General features: G+C 40.7%; 2 protein-coding genes across 3 annotated transcripts; both read right to left on the reverse strand.

Annotated features, from left to right (window-relative positions):
• Positions 1 to 353: 353 nt before the first annotated feature.
• LOC144632360 (uncharacterized) lies at positions 354 to 10,150 on the reverse strand. Its single transcript, XM_078490988.1, has 7 exons — positions 9,507 to 10,150; positions 6,132 to 6,332; positions 4,372 to 5,334; positions 3,210 to 3,828; positions 2,415 to 2,766; positions 1,946 to 1,994; positions 354 to 646 (listed from the first exon to the last, which is right to left on the reverse strand). Exons 1-7 carry the CDS (start codon positions 10,126 to 10,128, stop codon positions 354 to 356), a joined length of 3,099 nt encoding a protein of 1,032 aa, XP_078347114.1. The 5' UTR covers positions 10,129 to 10,150.
• A 2,772-nt stretch (positions 10,151 to 12,922) lies between these two features.
• LOC144633758 (uncharacterized) lies at positions 12,923 to 22,369 on the reverse strand. Of its 2 annotated transcripts, XR_013567096.1 has the most exons (8): positions 21,683 to 22,369; positions 20,167 to 20,367; positions 18,132 to 19,370; positions 17,004 to 17,646; positions 16,195 to 16,546; positions 15,901 to 15,949; positions 13,810 to 15,375; positions 13,375 to 13,395 (listed from the first exon to the last, which is right to left on the reverse strand). XR_013567096.1 is itself a non-coding variant. In XM_078492625.1 (7 exons), the coding sequence occupies exons 1-7, from the start codon at positions 22,293 to 22,295 to the stop codon at positions 15,083 to 15,085; spliced, it is 3,390 nt and encodes a 1,129-aa protein (XP_078348751.1). In that variant the 5' UTR covers positions 22,296 to 22,369; the 3' UTR covers positions 12,923 to 15,082. The 2 variants fall into 2 exon arrangements, 1 of the variants encoding a protein (XP_078348751.1); XM_078492625.1 differs by having other exon boundaries at positions 12,923 to 15,375.
• Positions 22,370 to 22,549: the final 180 nt, after the last annotated feature.

Below are 22,549 nucleotides of genomic sequence, written 5' to 3' on the forward strand. Positions count from 1 at the left end.
AAAGATCTTGGCCAAAAAATCGACCACGCCATCCAACCGGTTTTCATTAGCCATAAGATCGAGCGAGATCTCAAAATACGCGAAGTTGTAAATTCTTTTTACTTACATTCTTACATATTTTTACTTCATTAATATTCCTTACACATTTTTACCTCTTTGTAGTTATATATAACTATGCAAATTTTATTTCTTACACTTAGCTTGATAATGACCGAAGATCGGTCGAAACGTCGCTTACTTTTACCGTTAATTTTTATTACGAGATTATTATTTTTATTATTGTTATTATTATTATTATTATTATTATTATTATTATTATTATTATTTGCAAGAAGATAGCAATAGAGCCGTCTTCAAGCTGAGGGTTCTTCAACGTGACGATCGCCTAAGTGACGGTCGAATCCTTCCAGTGCTTCTACAACGCCAACATCTTCAATTGCCTTCATAAGGGACTGTACAGTCGCTTTGGAGCCCTTTGTTCGACGCCAGTAATTGAGGATTTGATACGACCGTTCGTCTTGTTTATCGTTCTCGATCTGAATGTTCTCGATGGTTGTCTCTGGAACATCAAGAGATCTGCCAAGCCACTTCCACTTGTTGACCATTGCTTGAGCGACTAAAGCGAGACAACATGTCTCAACTTCTCCTAGTTAAAACAGCAATAAGGAAGAAACAAAAACATACCGATTTTTAAACCGAATAAACATCGAAATGAAGAATACGACAAACGAGATATTAGAAATACAATAAGGAGTACCGATGTCCAATCCTGAACAAGAGTTAAAACTTACGTATGCTTTTAAACAAGATTCGAATTTGATTTCTATCGGGTTGACAGATTGTCAAGCATTGGTCACTTGATATCAGTTTGCTCTGAATGTACCAGAATTTCAACAGTAAATGACTATTCTCAATTATAATTACTTCATCCGGCATTGTTGTGAATTTTGCTGGCTAAAACGGAGAATAGACCAATTCCGATATATTAAAATTCTAACTCGGCTCCGAGGCTTGGAGGAATAAAACAAAAGAAATCACATCGAGGTTGAAGGATGTTTTATTCCCCCAAGCCTCGGAGCCAAGTTAGAATATTAATATATCGGAATTGGCCTATTCAACGGGTTAAAAATTTTTAGCCCGCTGGCGTGGACCAGAAACAAGAAAATAACGGAGCCAGCCAATCAGAACTGAAAACCATTCAACTGTAAGCCTTTTCCTGCTGGCTGACAGCACTTCAAGCTTTGTTTAATTTGAGCCGAAGCGCTTCAATCTGCAAATGCAAACTGTTTGTGAGCTTTATAACTACAAAATGGCTGAAACGTCTAACGAGGAAGCAACTTCTCAGTCTTCTCAGCTAGATGAAGAGGAACTACATGAACCAAACGAAGAATCCAGGCAGCAAAGTGAATATAAGACCATGTTAATTTGTCTCGCTCAGTTCAGGCATTTATAATATGTTAAACTGCCAGTTCACTTAACTTCACAATTAATTTTACACTTCTCAATAGCGACCATTATTTTTCTTCCTTTAGAAATCTATAATTTCCTTTTCAAGGAAACTTTACAACAAAGATTGATTTGAGTAATTTGTGGTTTTCTACCGAGTTGTGCAAACTGTATAGGCTGGTTCTCAATCAGAAATAAACGCCGACTCGAAGCCGTATTGTTCAAGATGACTGTTTTTTTTTTTCGCTGACTGTTTTTTTATTCCTTTTCTAATTGCCCTTTGAAGTTATGTTAATAGGAAAAGAGTTGAATTGATGTTCTTGGGAGTAAACATATTTTTGGCCCCTCTCAAAGTTCATTTTAGCCAGAGCCGCAGGCAAGGGCTAAAATGAGCTTCAGTCGGGCCAAATACACATTCACACTCGCGAACATCAACTCTATTGTTTCATTACAGCAATCATATATAATCTTGAGTACCTTAAAGTGGCAATTTACTTACTATAATAACAAGGCGAGTCTTCCGGGACTTTTGAGACAGCATTCTGGGGCTAAACAAAATAGACCATCGCTAGTTAGTCGGCTAGGCTAAAAAGGTAAATTGGCTTCAACGGCAGACGTACAGCATAACGAACTTTTACTTAACTGTTTGTGCAAAGGACTCTCGTAGCTCTTCAGAGTTCTGTTTAAGGGTTTTCGATTTCAAAAATATCTCACTACCGCCACTACAATCAAAACCTTGGTCCTGACCATTCTTCTCCTGCCCCCTCTCAACCCCTAGTCGACGAATGTTTAAAAAATGTCCTAATGTACAAGCTGAGTACACTGGTTGCTCATGATGTGGTTTTAAATGACAAAGTTCGTATAGTCCAAAACTAATCCAATTTATAATATTCAAATACCATTGATTGTCTAACTCTGGAGGAAGATATTAAACATAAAAGGGCATTTCTACATATATACTCCCTTGCCTTAACAAGCCACTGCTTTATTTCTTCAAACTCATGGACTGGAGTACTGTTGCACCATAATGGCCTTGATGGTACTGCTGGGTCAATACATATTACGTGCGGACGACCTTCCGCTGTGGACTTTTCATTGCCTTCATCACAAGTCGAGTTGCCATCGTTTTCATCATCACTTTCGTCTAAGGATGGGTCTAGTGGAAGAACCCTGCCATCAGGGGAGGAACCAGGACATCTTGGATTAGGACAGACAGGTCCAAAGCTAAACTTAAGGAATCTGAACTGGCGTTGACAGATGTCTGTCATGATTGACATCAAGATGCTGAACAATTCATGAAGCTTTTTGCCATTTTTGTACCTAATGGCGAAATGAAAGAGCAGTCTAAGTCAAAACGCTTCAACCTGCTTTAATTACCATGCCATTTTCTATCACATTTCCACTCTTCCTTTGTTCGATTGTAATCCTAAGCCATTTTCTTATAATCAAGTTCTGGGAAAAGGTTCTTTGACATTGCCCACGGTCGAATTTTCAATAGTCCGTTTAGAATGTGACTGTTTCCTAAGGAATATTCTTTTCTTTGTAGTTATAACAAACAAATTCCACCAAATATTTGAAATAGCACAAACACTGTCAAAAGTCTGTTTTTCTTATTAATACCAACGAGTTTCCATTTTTTCGGAAGAGTTTTACATGTACCTCAAAGTAAAGTTGATCGAATACACTTATATTTTAGTAAACGTCAGCTCATTAGAAATTTAACAATTTTAAGGTGACTGTCAGATAAGCTGACATAAACTTGCCTGCCACTTATTCGAATCTGATTGTACTTCTGGCACTTCTTTGCAAGAATGAAGTAGCTGTCTCCAAAGGAGAAGATTGCCATATCTTTGGCAATGACAGGTCTCATACCATTGCTAGATTTGCTCTTTGCACCGGTACGAACAATGAAATAGTGGAACAGTGCAGGGGGCAGGAAACTGTGGAAATCAAACATTAGGACTTTATCCGAGTTGCAAATTCCTGCCCAAGTTTTGCGGCAAAGCCATTTCCACTTTCCTTCCAGGCATTTCTCTTTTAGGTGAAAAGGAACGATGTACTTGCTGATTTCCGAGCCCGGGCCTTCCTCGGGGTCTTCAACCTCTGTCAAACTCGAGGCGGGACAAAGTAAACCTGAAGCTTCCAAGATGCCAACAAGTTCTTTGGCAGGGCTATCAAAGTCCTTCCACAAATGCTCTAGAAGACCGATGTCCGTTATTCCTTCCTCTTTCAATGTCTCCCATTGTTTCCTGTGCTCACGGTCAACATCCAAGTGCTTGGGAATGTCGTGAAGACAGGTCATGACTTTAACCAGATACTGCGGATTAATGACTACCAAGTCATGTGGCTCTGGGCTTTGCGTCTTTGGACCGATTAACTCTTCTGAAAACAGATTTAACAGGGTTTCTTCAGTCACCGTGATAAAATGCACACCATTATTTGCGGTTGTTTTAATCTTTCATAGGGCAAGACGGAACTACCATACAAGAACAATGCAGCAGGCAGTTTGCTTATCAACGACTGTGCAAAAAGAAGAAAACCAAGTTTAAATAGCGTTTGATCTTTAGGACGTGATCTGTGTATTTTTGCCAACTGATGGATTCAAAACTTTGGAAATTTGAAATTGTGTGTCAAATTAGGTAAATTATAGGTAAATTGTGTAATTTTCCTGTGTTCCTGTGTTCTCACTACTTACTTTGATATTTCCATGTACCTACAGAATGCTCTTTCATTTAAGTTTTACTTTTAAGTTTCACAGTATATAAATTAAAACACACTAAGTCATGCAACAAATGGAGTCGCAACAAGGATGATGATGCTGATGATTGCTGATGATGATGATGATGATGATGATGATGATGATGATGATGATGATGATGATGATGAAGTCAGCAAAGCACATCTGAGAAAAGAAAACCTGATTACCTGGCAAGATGATCACACCACTGTCATGGTAAAAGTGCAGCATGCTTTCAAACTCTGTTTCTTCCAAGACACGATAGCTTCTCTCCATGATGTCTTTCAGAAAGGTCTTACGAACACAGGCTGGGCAAACTGGCTTCTCTCTATACTTGAGGATTTCCTCTTCAAAATGAAGCCACAAGAGAGGAAGTTCCTCATCTGTTAGCATAAGGCGAGAAGCCTCATCTTCGATAGCTTTCTTCAACTCCACAGCACCAGCATCAGTACCACCATGGGAGTTTTCGACGGCGAACAAAAAGCTCTTCTCCTTGCTTTTCACTAGCTGCTGCCCAAATTTCTCAATCAGTTCATCATAAAGAATTTTCTCCGCACGAGAAATTTCCTCCTCGCTTACTGCACTGCGACGGGTTCCCACCAGGAAGATAGGTGTCGTCTGCGGAGTGTGGACACGTATGGAGTTCAGCCAGAAGTCAACGTTTGCTAGTGCGTGTGCTCGGCTGGTACTCTCAGGGCTACATAGCTCAACCAGATTCAACACCACAAGATAGAACGAGCGCCTGTTTAGAAAAACATGGTGCATTGCTTGATACAATGGATGGCCAGCAAAGTCCCAAATGCTGATTTTGGTGTACTTTTTTTCTTCGTCATTTAATGACATACGTTGGCATACTTTATCTGCCAAAATGGCATCCACGTGAGACTTGTTAAGGTCAACGGCATGCCATGAATCATCTACTTCTGTCATCTCAACCATCGATGTATCGATCCCCGGTGTCTCTGTCCTTTCTTCTATAAACTTCTCTCCACTGAGAGTGCGTACTAGACTTGTTTTGCCTGCGCCTATATCTCCAATCACAGTGAGCTGTATGCGAGACACACAGGCTTTCCCTTCACATAGAGCCTGATTGAATATTTCAACTGCCATTTCTCCCCTAGCAAGGACTTCATAGGGTTCACTGCAAGGTTCTGGGTTCAGAAAAAGAAACCACTGTATTTTCAATGCAAACGTCTTTTGATTACACCTTATGAATCACAATAAAGCCAAAAGAAAAATTGCTGCCCCCGACCCCACCCCCGTCCGGATAGGTTACTCCACAAAATTTTGCCAGGTCATTTTAATAGATTTTCCAATAACCATTGTTACAACTGGGTGGAGATCGAGTAAAGCTCTAAGAGAGCAGAGTGTCTTAATTGCCAATGGCTAAGAACAGAAGTTGAGCCTCAAACTCTTACAATCTTGGCAGATGTCACTATCTCAATCCCAAAATACCAACTGGGGTCTGCCTTGGACCAGTTGCAGAAGGAAATGGGATTGGTGTGTTTTTTCGGTAAACTGTATGAGAAGGTAAATTTCGGTACTACCTGTATTTCCAGAGTAAATACATGGGGAAGGGGAGGAGGACAAAATATGACGAGGCTTACGTTGAAAATAACTTTGGTTAAATCAGGTGAGATGTATGGGTGGTCACACTAAAGGCAAACAGGTCCACATATCCAGAGATTATCCCAGATTCTGTATACAATTTAAAACAATTAGGATAATGTGCTGGTTATCCTTCAACATGTTTGTAAGGTTGCCCTACCATTTTGCCAGTACCCATTAATACTCCTGGGGGCAAAAGTTGTGTCTTATCAAAGAACACAAAACAATGCCCCTGGTCAGCACTTGAACCAGGACTGCCTGATCCAAAATTCAATGCCCTAACCATTAAAGACCACCACATCTGCCAAGAATGTATACTCACACTTGCTGGTAATTTTACCTTTATTGTTTGATTGAAACTGTGAGGCTTGACAGGCAACTTGACTTCCTTGACTGATTTCTTCAACTCGGCAGGATTCTTGAAGAGTTCTGAACTGTACAGGATGCCCAGAACGATTTGCACCAGACAGGCTGTTCCTAACAAGTTCCACTGAGTCCTCTATTGCCAGGAAGAGTCTTCTATTGTGTCGTGACTTTATCTCTATAAACAACAGTCATTTATAGTCTCATGTTAAATTATCGTAAAGGTGCCTTAATACAACATATGGCCTGCGCCGATCTGTTTCAATAATTTACTTGAATATAAAAAACAACTGAATAAATATTACAATTGTGCATGAGTTATGTACAAGTAATAATGCCTTTGGAAAAAAAGAATTTGGCTATCCTCTTTGCCTTTATGCCATTATGTCACTATCACCTTGACATCCTCGGAGATTCAGGGGCAGTTAGTGGGGGCGGGGTAAAGTCTATACGGGCGAAAAAAACATAAAGAAAGTTTTAAAGTTTTAAAGTTCAGAGCTGAAAATATGATGGGTCTGTCAAGGTGACATCGGCGAAGAAAAGTGTCTTTTCTTCGCCGATGTCACCTTCACCACAGACCCATCATATTTTCAGATCTGAACTTTAAAACTTTAAAACTTTCTTTATGCACAGTCTTGCTAGATAATTTAAGGTCCCCAGTAACTTAAGATCAAACGACCACTTCATATATTGGGAGATATCGTTTCTAATAGGCCCCTGTTCATTACCATTACCTCCCCCCTTCTCCCTCGCCCACGCATGTATTCTTGGTTTTCATGTGACGTCATCAAAATTATAAAACCCAGAATCGCAAGACCCCTGAGTTTTTATCCTTCACGGGCTATTAGAGGTCCTTAAAATTTTATTTTGCTGAAGGTTTTTAGCTCGGTAGCATTCGCCGTCTTTAAGATAGAGCATCCAAAGATGGCCGCCAGAAGGCTGTGGCTCACGTTTTCTTAAAAAAATGCCTAAACAGTAGTGGTTTTGCGAGAAGTGTTTATGTGAATGTTCAGTTGTTCATCAGGGTGATCTGACCGCCATGTTGGAGCCGAACCAGTTGGGCTCCTGCTAACAGCTCTATATCGCGCTAGATTTGTACGTGTGTTTACGACGGTTTTCGGCTGCTTTCAGAGTTGTGGCTCGTCACGTACGCAGTGGTCACTAACGATGAACCTGCAATCAGACATTCAAAAAAACAAAAAACAAAAAAAGGATTGATGTGGAATCTGGTGACTAGTTTAGACCGCGTTGCGCGCATGTGCAGAAACGGTGCGTGTTGAAAAACGTGCTCCACTGCACGAGAGAGAACTGAACCGCCATTGAACTTGTTATGTACTCGTTGTGTTGTCAATTTATTCAGTCTTGTGGTTTACATAATTGTCGACGAATCTGTGATCAGCCTTATAATTTCGCGGCGGGTAAAAAATAAACTCTGATCGCCCGTTAGCTTATATGAAATAAAAAATAACTGAAGATCTCATCCTGTATAGGTCCGAGTGAAAGAAAAACTAACGACCGACAATCAAAGGCTCTTCGAGCAACCTCATGGTAATTTGGTAATTCGATGAAGTGCTGACCTTCGCATTTTTTTCTAAATAAGTGTCCAATAAAGTAATTCAATCTCATTTTATTTGCGTTTGAATGTTTTATTTTTCCACATGAGTTGCGTCATTGATGGTTCGTGCTCTCAGGTTTCGTAGCGCTATTCAGTTTTCACCACAAAAACATTTACCGGTTAGTGTATTACCTTTGATCCTTTTTAGCGTTAAGTAAATTTGTTTTGTGAATATCTATACTTTTCTGTCAGCACGTATAGCGTTATTTTTGAGCAGCGGATAAAATTCGAGAGAAAGATACGCCCGAGCACTTCGTGTTTCTGCTCGACTCAAAAAGATGAAAAACAGATGACGTGACACGGGGTGACGTCACGCGAAACAGAAACGTGCTGTGGATTCAAGCTGTGGATGTAGTGTTAACTACAACACGTCACATGGCGAGCGTAATAATTTTTTAACCGTAACTACGTGTAACTCACAGCTGCTATCAGTAATGTCACAATTTCACTTAATTTGCCTTTCAATGTTTTCTTGCGTGAATGGGTCATTGATAGTTTTTTTTCTTCAAATAAGCGTTCAATAATGTGCCTTTGAATGTTTTATTTTTCCATGGGAATTGTGTCATTGATGGTTCGTGCTCTCAGGCTTCGTAGCGCGAATTCTATTTCATCACAAAAGTGTAACCTTTGATCCATTTAGCATTAGGTAAATTTGTTTTGTGGATATGTTTACTTTTCTGTCAGCACGTATAGCGTTATTTTGAGCAGCGAATAAAACTTGAGAAAGATGCGCGTTTCTGCACGACTCAAAAAGATGAAAAACGGATGACGTGACACGTAGATAATGTGACGCGAAACAAAATCGTGCAGCATGAATGTTGTGTTTACAATAAAGACGCGGTAACTGCATGTAGCTTATAGCTGCTATCAGTTATGTCACAATCTCACTTCATTTGCGTTTGAATGTTTTCTTAGGTGAATGGGTCATTGATAGAGTATGCTCTACGGCTTCGTAGAGCGAATTCTATTCTCTTTTATCACCAGAGGATAAGTGTAATTGATCCTCTTTCGATTTGTTTTGTAAAAATTCAACCTTGTTCCCTGAAAGAGAGAGACCCTGGGAATGAGGTTATAGGATAATTTGTTTTTGATTGACATGTGCTGAATGGCGTTTTAAACAACCTTTCTGTCAGCACGTTAATGCATGAATTAATTGCGGTTTAATATCAGAATGGAGTGACGGAAACACGTCACTTCAAGTTCGCGAATCATCACTACACCTCATTACCATTCGGTAAAAAAAGATATTGGATTGTTTTTGCACGTTTGGTATTTATACGCGCTGAAACAGATCTTATTGCGGTTTGTGACGTACGTAGCGGTTGCTTACCGCTTATTATATTGGAGTGACGACGAATACGCGATCAGCCTTTTTTCCGTGGGAGGAAAAAAAATAAACCCTGACCGCCCGTTAGCTAACGTGAAATAAAAAATAACCGAAGATACCATCCTGTATACGTCCGAGTGAAAGCACTGAAAGCATGACGAACGATCGACAAGCAAGATTTGCACGTTTTGTCTACCTTTACTTTCTGGTGGCATGTTGCTCTGCATGTACGAGGGTTGCGACCTAGGTTTCGAATGTCGTGATGACTGATCACCTAGTATTACCGGGAAAAAAAGTTTGTAAACAGTTTATACTTTAACACTGTTGATACGTTATACGTTATACCAGCAGAACACATGGTCCAACTGGGGCCCTATTTTTTATCAGTAAAACTCAAATACTAAACTCACCGGTCAAATGATATTCAATTAATCCCCAACAGTATGGATCTCGTGCTAAGGATTGTGGAGTGTTTCCATCGTGATCTTGTAGATGTAAATCGCCTCCTTTTCTGAGTAAAATTTTGAGACATTTGCCATGTCCCTTCCACGCCGCAAGATGAACTGGCGTTCTGCCATCACTAGGATCAACAACATTTGGGTCACCATCCGGCCAACTAAGCATGATCTTCAGACAATCGTCATGACCGCCAAATGCGGCACAGTGCATTGGTGTATGGCCCGTTTGATGTTTTGAAGACAGCGTCGGAAGATGCGAATCTCCTGGCGAGTTCGCGTAGTCATTTCTCATGAGTTTATATACAAGTTGAAACTCCCCCGTACAAGCGGCGTGGTGTAGATCTTGTAAATGATGTCGATTATTTTGTAGATGTTGGATTAGAGCTCTAGTATCCGAAAAGGATCTTCCACAATGATTGCAGCTCTCGGGCACGCAAGGTTGCTTGTGTTTTGCGCTTTTCTGTAAATGCTGTATCAAATTTTTTTTTGAATCTTTCCCCGTGAATGTTCGATTACATTTAGAGCAGTTATGAATAGCCCTTACACAGGGCATATCCTTGTTAATGAACGGCATTTTCTTTCAGACAATAACGAAAAAACGTACTGCTGCTGATTAGGGTTCATTTAGGGACAGAGACATTTTGCCTCGAGGTTGACTGATCACGTTGTTTCCAAGAATCCGCCAATCTCGAGCCCAGAGTCCATCTAGTCGGTCAGCGGTATGGGATGGACTCTGGGAAACTGGAATCGATCAGATCAATTTCAGGTCGATTTCAGGTAGAACCTTGGTCTTCCGGTTTTTATTGCGCATGCTCGTAGTTCCAAGCGGAAGTAAATTTCCCAGAACGGAAGTAAATCGAGAAAGTTGAACTACAGTATTACTGGTGTTTATTGATTCAACAAAAGTAACAATAACGTCCTGCAGTTAACAAAAGAGAGAGTTAACAAAAATGCGTCTGGTGTTTTGATTTCCTTAAGTCTCTTCCTTGAGCATTCTGCTATGTTTGTTTTGAATCAAAGGTGTTGTTAGCCTTCCAGGATTCCGTCCGTGAAGACTGCGTGTGTGTGTCCGTTGTTGTTTTGCCGAGGACAGCTAAGAAATTTACATAATACACAGCGCACAAACAAGCTATTGTTCTGTTCATAAAAAAATTTTGTTTGGCGACTTTCGCATACTTTCGTTTATTGGAAAGGCTTCTCGCTGACAGCGCATCTTTTCAGGATAGGTTGCATGTTTTCAAGCAAACAATTTTTTCCTCGTTGAATGGCGGTGATATTAATAAAGACGTTGAAGGCCACACGCACACAGGTCAACGCTATTCAAAAGGCGTAATTAGCATTTTGGCGACTTAGCACGTGCACACGTGTGTTATAATTTTTGTACAATTCATTTTCTTCAGCAAAACAACAACGCGTTTTGTTCAAATTCTGCGTCATTAGTAATTATTTTGAATCGTGCACTGTCTGCCATATTCCGTTTTTCAACCGGAACGGAGATTTGAATGAAAACAGTAGTTCTAGCGAGATTTGTAAGTCAACTATAAATTGAGTTTTCAATCGACCTTGTCCTTGGTGACGCCGTCGTTTGTTGTTTAAAAACTCCGTTCGGAATCGACGTTTAAAGGAAGTCCTTTTTTATTCATGGTATCTTTTACGTTCAAAGAGAAGGGAAGAATTAGAAAATACTTCATTTATTTAGAGCCATATCACGATTTCTTAGGTGTTTTTACAAAATTAAGCTGATACTTCTGAACATTTGACCATGGAAAACAAAAAAAATGTTTTTCCAGGGTTTCCGGTTTGGTTTACTTCCGGGAAGATTTTCAGACTTCCGTGTTGATTTCTGTTGTTCTGTGAGGGCCAATAGAGAAAGAGAAATACATTTCAGTTTCCCAGAGTGTCTACCGGCGACCCTACCGCTGACCAACCGCTGACGGACCGCGGAGCCGGGAGACACTCTGGGCTCGAGATTGAGAATCCGCTTGGTTCCGATTTTCCGAGAATTAGTTCCCATTCCCTCACGTCTCTGAACTTCGCTGAAGTGAATACTGAGAGTATACTTCCGGTTTTCCTAGAACTAACATTTTGTGCAGTCATGTAGATTCATTGCACTGTTTTGTCTGCCTCCTCCACAGGCTTTTTAGCGCGGATTCACGAGTGGGAGGATTGGGAAAATTGGGAGCAAGCACGTTCCTCAATAATTAACTAGCTTTTCCCCCAACGATCGCGAGCGACTGGGGACGAGGCAGCTGTTTTGTTTAGCAGAATTATGAAAACACATAATCCCTGCTTTAATAATAGCCCTTATGCGTGTTTACGTCAGACTGGCTAGTTTCACCACCAAGCCTCGCTTTCGAAGTGTCAACTTGTAAATATTATCATGAACGAATTCCCAAAGCATAATAAGGCCCACATGAAAACTGCATGAAGGTTGAGAATAATTCGTGTAAACGACGCTTGGTGGTGAATATGGACGGCAGAGCATTTTTCCAACTGGGGGGGCTGACTAGTGACTTGAAGTGGGGGGGGGGCTAAAGCCCCCCAGCCCCCCCAGCTCCGCCGAGCTTTTGACGTTATCATGCATAAGGCCTATTGAGAAAATGTCATCTTACATTTTCGAAAAGAGGTTTTGTTTTTTTCGTTAGGAAGCTCAAACCTCTGGTCCTAAGGTCCTATAGGTTTTCTTTCGTTCAATCTTCGACCAGTCGCCATCCCTTCGCAAGCGGATCAAATTGGATCGACAAAAGAGAAGATATCTGAAAAAAATATTTGAAGCCTCTGGGACCAGGATACTACAGATCAGTCACAAACTGACTTCCGGTTCCTCTCACGAATAATTATTCGCAAGGTTAATTCAGTCTTCTTGAAATCGATGCATTCCGTTCTAAAACGTTTGTGATCCCGTGACTCAATCCAGCTTTTGTTCTTCGTTATAGAAGCTAGCAATATGTTCGCCTCAAGAAAATTGGATTTGTCGCCTCTAGAATAAGGCGAACGAGAACTGTTTTAATTATCTATTTTCTTTTGTATATACCTAAAAAATACAGTCCCTTTATCCCTTAAAAGGCTTGTTATTTTTTTTGTAGAGGGGAGGAGGTTTTAAACTTGCATCTGCCTCACTTGGTGAGTTGTAACTCAAAAACTGCCGTTGACTTTTGCTATGTTGTTGAAACGCTCGCCTTAGCTACACTTCGGCCATTGAGAACAGTTTTCCTGACCCGAACACAGGGTTTCGTTTATGTGCCGCAGGGTAGAGTGAACAAAGATTAATTACGAAAATACTTCTACCATGTGACGAAATACAGCCAGAGTACCAGGTATTTTTTTATTAATTGAAGAAATCACAGAAGCGTACGTGTACTAAACGTCTTACAGAGTATACAGTTTTCTCAAATAAGCATAGATTGAGAGAGAGAACAGAGACAAATACAAATGACAATAAAAGCCGTACAGAGATATTATACTAAAGATATTTAATAAATCAATTTAGAGCGGAAAAGCTAAATAATGTTTCTGAGTGTACCAATAGACTCTTGGATAAACCTTTTATAGACCTTCAAGGCTATTTGATTAAAACGGCTGTTATGATGCAATCGTTGACAAATCGCTGTAGATACTATATAATAATGTTAATAACTTAAAACATGACAAATAGAAAAGTTCTGAACTGAAGTAGTAGCCATTTTGAAGTCATAAACTAGATAATCACTTAATTTTCTTTCAATAAAAAATATATTATCAGCATCTACACCTTTAATTAATTTCCTCACTTGGAAAACCATATCCTCCATACTACATGCTATATACCCTACATATATTTTACATACTACTACATACTATGCTAGATACAAACATATACTACATATTTTTAAAAAATTACTAAATACTATTCCACATATATACTACATACTGCTAGCAATGGTAAATTGCAATTCCTGCGTTTTGATTGGTTAACAGGCAATGGTATACGAGCTCATATACCATTGACCACAAATATGGTAGCCGGTACGCGTCAACGAAAACAGCTGGGGAGCTCAAATATTGCAATTCTTTGGGCGTTTTTAATAAAACAATTATTCCACTCGCGCTTGTTGGATATGAGATCGTTATAGCCAACTCGGCGCTACGCGCCTCGTGGGCTATCTACCATCTCATATCCAACGCGCGCTCGTGGAATCATTGTTAAATATACTCTCCTACATACTACACACTGACTACATACTATATATACTACATATATTCTACATACTACTACAACATTCTACAGACTATACTACATATTAAATACCACATACTGCACACTACATAAAATAACAGTATGTACTCTATGTTATATAATGTATATCATCGTCTATCATCGGAAAGTTCAAACATGTTAACCGACGTTCCTTACACAAGCTCTTTTTAGAAAGCGTTTTACGCCTATATTTAACTTAACCACTAATCACTTTCACCCCAAACACCTTAAGTTATTCTTTTTTGCTGCCTGGTGGAGTATAATTCTTATATCGAAACGTGTTAATGGAAGTATGCTGCTGGTTTTTCGAGCCTTTTTCAACGTAAGTCATTCTTGATGCTGTTTGATGTCTATAATAAGATCGTTCAATTTACCGTTTATTTAAAATTTCGTTTTGCATGGTTTATAAGATGGGGGCTCAATTTTGTCATTCAAAGCTAAGGGGCAGACCCAAGCCAAGGGCGCTTTCCATTAGTCAGAACTGGCCGGTCAGACCGGTAAAATCGAGAACAGAATTCCGTTGTTAGTCAGATTTGTCCTGTCAAATCAATCTGCAAAAATATTATTCATAGTTGTGGTCGATTTGTGGGAAAATCCGGTGAAGAAGGCCCATTTCACATTAAAAACCACTGGACCGGCCGGCCAGTTCTGACTAATGTAAAGCGTGCTAAGTTTTCAACTAACAAGCCAACAAACGATAGTTAGGCCTTCAGTCCGCCGAGCCAATTTCAACCCCAGATTATGATAATATCTCGTATGGTTATTGTTCCTTGCCAATCCTCAGCATTAAAAGTGAGGGTTAACTATTTGTGATCATCCTATATCGCTAAAAAAAATCAGCGAAATAAGAAATTTTAATACGTACCCTGATGAGAAATGTCGTACGGAATGGTATCAGGGAACAATTTGTTTTCAAGATTTCTCCCTCACAGAAAAGCTAATATTTAAACTTTTTCAGAATTCCACAAGCGTATAAGGACTGATTTCGATCAAGAGTCTTATCGAAATCAGTAACCCATCAACGTCTTAGACGTTGATCAGGGGTTACGATGAAAAACGATCAAATAATCGTGATGAAATCGGTTCGTTTCCGGAAATCAGTTTGACTTTGCGACATGCGTGTGTATAATCGCTCTCTGCATCAACAAACAAACACAACAAAAAATGCAAAGAAACAAACGATATAGGTAATATTTCCCATTTCAATTTGTGGTCCATCGGAACAACGAAATTGTACGAAAGGAAACCAAACGATCTGGCGACAAGTTCCGTGAAGTACAGTAGACCATCTTCAAGTTGTGGTCCCTTCAACATGACGCTCGCCTAAGTGTCGATCGAATCCCTCCATAGCTTCTACATTACCAGTTTCTTGAATTGCTTTCATTAGGAAGTGAACAGTAGCTTCAGAGCCCTTTAATCGAAGCCAGCATCTGAGGACTTGATATGACCGTTCGTCTTCTGAATCGTACTCAGTAACAATGTTGTTGATGGTAGTGTCTGGCACACCAAGCGATCTACCAAGCCACCTCCATTCGTTGGCCATTGCTTTGGCAACTAAAGCAAGGCAGCATACCTCGACGTTCCCTGGTTAAAACGACAACAATGAATTAAAAATTTACAATTGTTAAAATTGTGACAGAGAGACTGATCCATCGTAAAATAGGTCAAAACAAATAAAAAAGCCTCGAAAAATAAATTTCAGCAGGAGTTAGCTTCTTAAAGATGTTAATTAAGAAAGCAAGCCAATAATTATCAAAACTAGCGTGACGTGTGCATTTCTTTAGGAGCTGTTTTCAGTATGTTGCCACAGCATGCAGTACAGTCGAACCTCTTTACTACGGACACCAAGTGGACAGGGAAGAGTGTCCGTATTACGGAGGTAGGGTTTATACGAATTTTGGAATCTTTGGGCCATGTTAACTGTCCGTTAACAGGGAGGTGTCTGTATTTTGAAAGTGTCCGTAAAAAGAGGTTTGACTGCAAAATGTCATTGCTATGCGGTCTCAGTTTTCGAGTAGCTATCAAACAGATATTAAGCTATTCACGATAATTATTCTAAATTACAAGGATATCTTGAGAACGATGGGCTTAAAATGGTACTTCACTTACTGGAAAAGCACGAAGAATCCTCCGGGACTTTTGCGACAGCGTTCTGTGGCTGAACAAACCAGAGTGGTGAGTATATAAATTGACTATTCTCTAGAATACTTTTATTAAGCATGAGCTAGGGGCTTAAACTGTCAACCTCTGTAAAACCAAAGTTTAGCAAGCGGCTGACATAGCGAACATTAGTCCAATTTGCCCAAGCCCCTTGATAACCTGTCTTCCCTCCAAAGAAATTTGTCAAACTTTGAAGGAAAAAATTAAATATTAATGGGCATTTCTACTTCTAAACTCTCTTGCCTTAACAAGCCACTCCTTCATTTCTTCAAACTCATGGACTGGAGTACTGTTGCACCATAATGGCCTTGAAGGCACTGCTGGTTCAATACCTATTACGTGCGGACGACCTTCCGCTGTGGGCTCTTCATTGCCTTCATCACAGGTCGAGTTGCCATCGTTTTCCTCATCACTTTCGTCAGAGGACGGGTCTAGTGGAAGAGCCTTGCCATCAGGGGAGGAACCAGGGCACCTTGGGTTAGGACAGACAGGTCCAAAGCTGAACTTAAGGAATCTGAACTGGCGTTGACAGATATCTGTCATGATTGACATCAAGATGCTGAACAATTCATGGAGCTTTTTGCCATTTTTGGCCCTAATGACATATAAAAGAGCGGTCTACGTCAAAACACTTCTACCTGCTTTAATTACCATATGCCGTTTTCTACTACATTTCCACTCTTCGATTGTTTAATTGTAATCCTAAAACATTTTTTCTTATAATCATTTCTTTGTCATTGCCTGCGAACCAATATTCAATAGCCCGTTAATACGGACAATTTCGCCTGCCCCCTTGGTGTCCGTATTAACGGGGTTCCACTGTAGTTACACTTCAAAGAAACAAATTCCAAAAAATAGCAAAAACACTCTCAAGAGTCTCTTTTTCTAATTAATTCCAATTACTTTCAATTTTTTTCGGAAGCGTTTCACATGTACCACCACAATTTCAAACAGTAAAGTTGATCGAATACACTTATGTTTTAGTAAACGTCAGCTTATTATAAATTTAACAAATTTTAAGGTGACTGTCAGATAAGCTGACATAAACTTGCCTGCCACTTATTCGAATCTGATTGTACTTCTGGCACTTCTTTGCAAGAATGAAGTAGCTGTCTCCAAAGGAGAAGATGGCCATATCTTTGGCAATGACAGGTCTCATACCATTGCTAGATTTGCTCTTTGCACCAGTACGGACAATGAAGTAGTGGAACAGAGCAGGGGGCAGGAAACTGTGGAAATCAAACATTAGGACTTTATCCGAGTTGCAAATTCCTGTCCAAGTTTTACGGCAAAGCCTTTTCCACTTTCCTTCCAGGCATTTCTCTTTTAGGTGAAAAGGAACGATGTACTTGCTGATTTCCGAGCCAGGACCTTCACTTCCATCTTGCACATCACCGTCCTCGGGGTCTTCAACCTCTGTCAAACTCGAGGCGGGACAAAGCAAACCTGAAGCTTCCAAAATGCCAACAAGTTCTTTGGCAGGGCTATCAAAGTCTTTCCACAAATGCTCTAGAAGACCGATGTCCGTTATTCCTTCCTCTCTCAATGTCTCCCATTGTTTCCTGTGCTCACGGTCAACATCCAAGTGCTTGGGAATGTCATGAAGACAGGTCATGACATTAACCAGATACTGCGGATTAATGACTACCAAGTCATGTGGCTCTGGGCTCTGCGTCTTTGGTCCAATTAACTCTTCTGAAAACAGATTAAAACAGGGTTTCTTCAGTCACCGTGATAAAATGCGCACCATTATTTGCGGATTTAATCTTTCATAGGGCGAGACTAAACTACCATACAATCAAAGAATACAAGTACAATGCAGCAGGCAGTTTGCTTATCAACAACTGTGCTAAAAGACGAAAACCAAGTTTAAATAGCGTGTGTATTTTTGACAACAGAGATCTTGTCCGAGATCTGGTGGATTCGAAACTTTGAAAATTTACAATTGTGTGTCAAATTAGGGAAATTATAGGTAAATTGTGAAATTTTCCTGTGTTCCTGTGTTCCTGTGTTCTCACTACTTACTTTAATATTTCCATATTCCTACAGAATGATCTTTCATTTTAGTTTTGCTCTTACGTTTTTACAGTATAGGATGAATATGATGATGATGATGATGATGATGATGATGATGATGATGAAGTCAGCAAAGCACATCTGAGAAAAGGAAACCTGATTACCTGGCAAGATGATCACACCACTGTCATGGTAAAAGTGCAGCATGCTTTCAAACTCTGTTTCTTCCAAGACACGATAGCTTCTCTCCATCATGTCTTTCAGGAAGGTCTTGCGAACACAGGCTGGGCAAACTGGCTTCTCTCTATACTTGAGAATTTCCTCTTCAAAATGAAGCCACAAGAGAGGAAGTTCCTCATCCGTTAGCATAAGGCGAGAAGCCTCATCTTCGATAGCTTTCTTCAACTCCACGGCACCAGCATCAGTACCACCATGGGAGTTTTCGACGGCGAACAAAAAGCTATTTTCCTTGCTTGTCACTAGCTGCTGCCCAAATTTCTCAATCAGTTCATCATAAAGAATTTTCTCCGCACGAGAAATTTCCTCCTCGCTTACTGCACTGCGACGGGTTCCCACCAGGAAGACAGGTGTCGTCTGGGGAGTGTGTACACGTATGGAGTTCAGCCAGAAGTCAACGTTTGCTAGTGCGTGTGCTCGGCTGGTACTCTCAGGGCTACATAGCTCAACCAGATTCAACACCACAAGATAGAACGAGCGCCTGTTTAGAAAAACATGGTGCATTGCTTGATACAATGGGTGGCCAGCAAAGTCCCAAATGCTGATTTTCGTGTACTTTTTTTCTACTTCATTTAATGACGCTTTGCTCAGCCTTCTTGCAATCTGCTTGATTGGTATATCTCGTGGTGGTGTTTCTTCACGTACGCTGAGACATCTGGAAGAAGGCACTGGAATAATACTCGTGTCCTCACCTGCATTATCACTAGTTTCTGATGTAGGTGGACCCTCAATACTGGGAAGTCGTCTTATGTCGGAAGGACGATGCTGTTTGGTTAAAAAGGACGGTCCTGCATCAGAGGAACTCAACAACTTTCCCTGAATGGTTCGTGACTGTTCGCCCCAGGGGTAATCTTTAATTCCTTGGCATACTTTATCTGCCAAAATGTCATCCACGTGAGACTTGTTCAGGTCAACGGCATGCCATGAATCATCTAATTCTGTCATCTCAACCATCGATGTATCGATTCCATGTGTTTCTCTTCTTTCTTCTGTGAACTCCTCTCCACTGAGAGTGCGTACTAGGCTTGTTTTGCCTGCGCCTACATCTCCAATCACAGTGAGCTGCATGCGAGACACACAGGCTTTCCCTTCACGTAGCGCCTGATTGAATATTTGAACTGCCATTTCTCCCCTAGCAAGGACTTCATAGGGTTCACTGCAAGGTACTAGGTTCAGAAAAGAAAACACTGTATTTTCAATACAAACGTCTTTTAAATTCGCCTTATGGATCAATCAAGTGAAAAGAAGAATTGCTGCTCCTTCATGGATAGGTCACTACTCAAATCTCTGCCAGGTCATTTTAGCTTTTTATTAATCATTGGTACAACTGGGTGGGGATCAAGTAGGACCTTAAGAGAGCAAAGTGTCTTAATTGCCAATGGCTAAGAACAGAAGACGAGGCTTAAACTCTTACAATTTTGGCAGATGTCACTATCTCAAACCCAAAATACCAACTAGGGTTTGCCTTGGCCCAGTTGCAAAGGGGTGGGGTTTGTGGTACACTGTGCATGAGGAAGTAGATTTTGTTACTACCAGTATTCTCAGAGCAAATATATGGGGGAGGGAAGGAGGGCAAAGTCTGATGACGTTCAGGTTGAGAATAACTTTGGCCAAATCAGGTTAGATGTATATTCCAAGTGTAAGATGAAGTCACTCTCAAGGCAAACGGACCCATATATCCAAAGATTATCCCAGATTCTGTACAATTGAAGCAACCACGAGAATTTGCTAAACCTTTTGGGTACCAGCACTACTCCAATGTCAGGTTATGGTTTCCCCTCAAAATGCTTGACAGGCTGCCCTAACTGTTTGCCACTACCGATCCAAGTTAAGTATCTTACCCAAGAACACACACAGTACTCAGCACTTGAACCTGGACTGCTTGATCCAAAGTCCAATGCCCTAACCATTAACGACCACCACATCTCCCAAATGTGTATATTACACTTTCTGGTAATTTACCTTCACTGTTTGATTGAAACTGTGACACTTGACAGGCTACTTCACTTCCCTGACTGACCTCTTCAACTTGACAGGATTCTTGTACAGCTCTGAACTGCACAGCGTGCCCCGAACGATTTTCACCAGAAAGGCTGTTCAATACAAGTATCATCGAGTTGTCTATCCCCTGGGAAAGTCTTATATTGTGTTGTGACTCTCTTCCTATAAACAACAATCATTTGCAGTCTCAGATTACACCCGCTTTCAGTGTTACGTGCATAGCGGCTTTCTGTCGACATCCATCTTTCGACGTGCTAAACAAACAACACGGATCGAAATCCGCCAATCACAGCCCACTAGCATGACCTTCTGACCTTTTCGCACATTTGCATGAAATCAACAACGGTATGTATAGGTTTTGATTGGCTCATTTCAAACAGCACGTCGAAAGACGATGTCGAAAGATGATGTCGAAAGATGGATGTAGAAAGATAGCTATGCACGTAACACTGAAAGCGGGTGTAAATAATGATGAATGTGTATTTTAGTTTAACACATGGCCTGCATCAATCTGTTTTTATAATATACTTAAATGCAAAAGCAGCTAAATTAAAATTACAATTATGCATGACCTATATACAAGTTATAATTCATTTTAAGAGAAATTAATAGTTGTGCTTTTTTTCTTTGTCTTTATGCTTTTATGCCACTATCAACTTTGACAGGTACCCATCATATTTTTAGATCTGTACAGCGACTGTACTCCAAAATCCAAACCCCATTTGAAACTTACTTTATGCACAGTCACAATTTAAAGTCCCCAGTAATTTTAGATCAAACGACCAGTGCTTATATTGGGAAATATATTTTCCAATAGTCCTCCTTTGTGGCAGTGGCAGACCTAGGGGAGGGCTCCGGGGGACCGGGCCCCGCAATTTTTTTTTTTACGCCCACTTCAAGATGGCCGCCACTTACGGTCGTCGACTGGTAACTAGTACCGGTTAGCCTGCTATGCACTCCGGTTGGCCTACTATTCATTTCGGTTAGCCTACTATGCACTCTGGTTAGCCTACTATTCACTTCGGTCAGCCTACTATGCACTTCGGTTAGCCTACTATGCACTTTGGTTAGCCTGTTTACAGTTAGCTAGTGTATAGTTAAAATTTACCAATTCTGGGAGCCGGCTCCCGGTGGCATAGCGGTATCACACTCGCTCTTCAGGCAGACGACCCGAGTTCGATTCTACCCCGGGGCGCATTACATTGAAGATTTTCCTTTTTCCTCTTTCATAAAATTCGAAAAAAAAAAACTAAGTGTCTAAAGTGGGCGTAAAAAAAATTTGCCCGGGGCCCCACCTCATTTTTAGGACAAAAAGTGGCCAGTACGGGAAAATTATTTTCTAAAGCGACCCCACCACCCCATTCCTGGGTCTAGATGATCGGGCCCCACTTATCTGAGGTCTAGATCCGCCACTGTAAAGTGCATGTTTACCTATTTTTATCAGTGGGTTTAAACTCAACTTACATACTAAACTTACCGGCCAAACGATATGCAATTATTGACAAACAATATGGATCTCGTGCTAAGGATATTGGAGTGTTTCCACCGCGATCTCGTAGATGTAAATCACCTCCTTTTCTGAGCAACAACGTGAGACATTTTCCATGTCCCTTCCACGCCGCAAGATGAACTGGCGTTCTGCCATCACTAGGGTCGACGACATTGGGCTCTCCATCCGGCCAGCTAAGCATGATCTTCAAACAATCGTCATGACCGCCAAATGCGGCACAATGCATCGGTGTATAGCCGGTCTGGTCTTTCGAAGTCGGCGGACGATGCGAATCTCCCGGTGAGTTCGCGAATCCATTTCTCAAAAGTTGATCTACAAGTTGAAACTTCCCCGTGCAGGCGGCATGGTGTAGATCTTTTAGATGATGTCGATTGTTTTGTAGGTGTTGGATCAGAGCTTTAGTATCCGAAAAGGATCTTCCACAATGATTGCAGCTCTCGGGCACGCACGGTATCTTGTGTTCTGCGCTTAGATGTTGTATCAAACTCTCTTTTGAATCTTTCCCCGTGAATCTTCGATGGCATTTAGAGCAGCTGTGAATAGCCCTTACACAGGGCTTATTTTTGTCGATGAACGGCATTTTCTTCCAAATAATATAACGAGAAAACGTCCCTAAATGAAGCCTAAATAGCGGCTGTTACCCCATAATACCTGCTACTGTTACACGAAGTTTCCTAGAATCCGCATGGTTCTGATTTCCCAAGAATTCGTTCCCATTCCTTCGCGTCTCTGAACTTCGCGGAATACTGCGAGCATACTTCCGGTTTTCGACAAAAGCCACATTTTTGCGGTCTTGAAAGTAAGAAAAGATCAACCCTGGGAACGAGGTTGAGA

Source organism: Oculina patagonica, chromosome 12, assembly GCF_052425735.1.
Source record: "Oculina patagonica isolate OP01 chromosome 12, crgOcupat, whole genome shotgun sequence".
NCBI lineage: Eukaryota > Metazoa > Cnidaria > Anthozoa > Scleractinia > Oculinidae > Oculina > Oculina patagonica.

What these genes read in the sequence shown, in the direction of transcription:
- LOC144632360 (XM_078490988.1), bottom strand. Translation starts at nt 10,128, where the DNA reads ATGCCGTTCATTAACAAGGATATGCCCTGTGTAAGGGCTATTCATAAC. An exon ending in CAGATTCGAATAAGTGGCAG is followed by an intron (nt 2,767 to 3,209) that starts GCAAGTTTATGT and finishes TTTCGCCATTAG; the next exon opens with GTACAAAAATGGCAAAAAGC. An exon ending in TAAAGCAGTGGCTTGTTAAG is followed by an intron (nt 1,995 to 2,414) that starts GCAAGGGAGTAT and finishes TATTTTGTTTAG; the next exon opens with CCCCAGAATGCTGTCTCAAA.
- LOC144633758 (XM_078492625.1), bottom strand. Translation starts at nt 22,295, where the DNA reads ATGCCGTTCATCGACAAAAATAAGCCCTGTGTAAGGGCTATTCACAGC. An exon ending in TGAAGGAGTGGCTTGTTAAG is followed by an intron (nt 15,950 to 16,194) that starts GCAAGAGAGTTT and finishes TGGTTTGTTCAG; the next exon opens with CCACAGAACGCTGTCGCAAA. An exon ending in GGATTCTTCGTGCTTTTCCA is followed by an intron (nt 15,376 to 15,900) that starts GTAAGTGAAGTA and finishes CGTTTTAACCAG; the next exon opens with GGAACGTCGAGGTATGCTGC.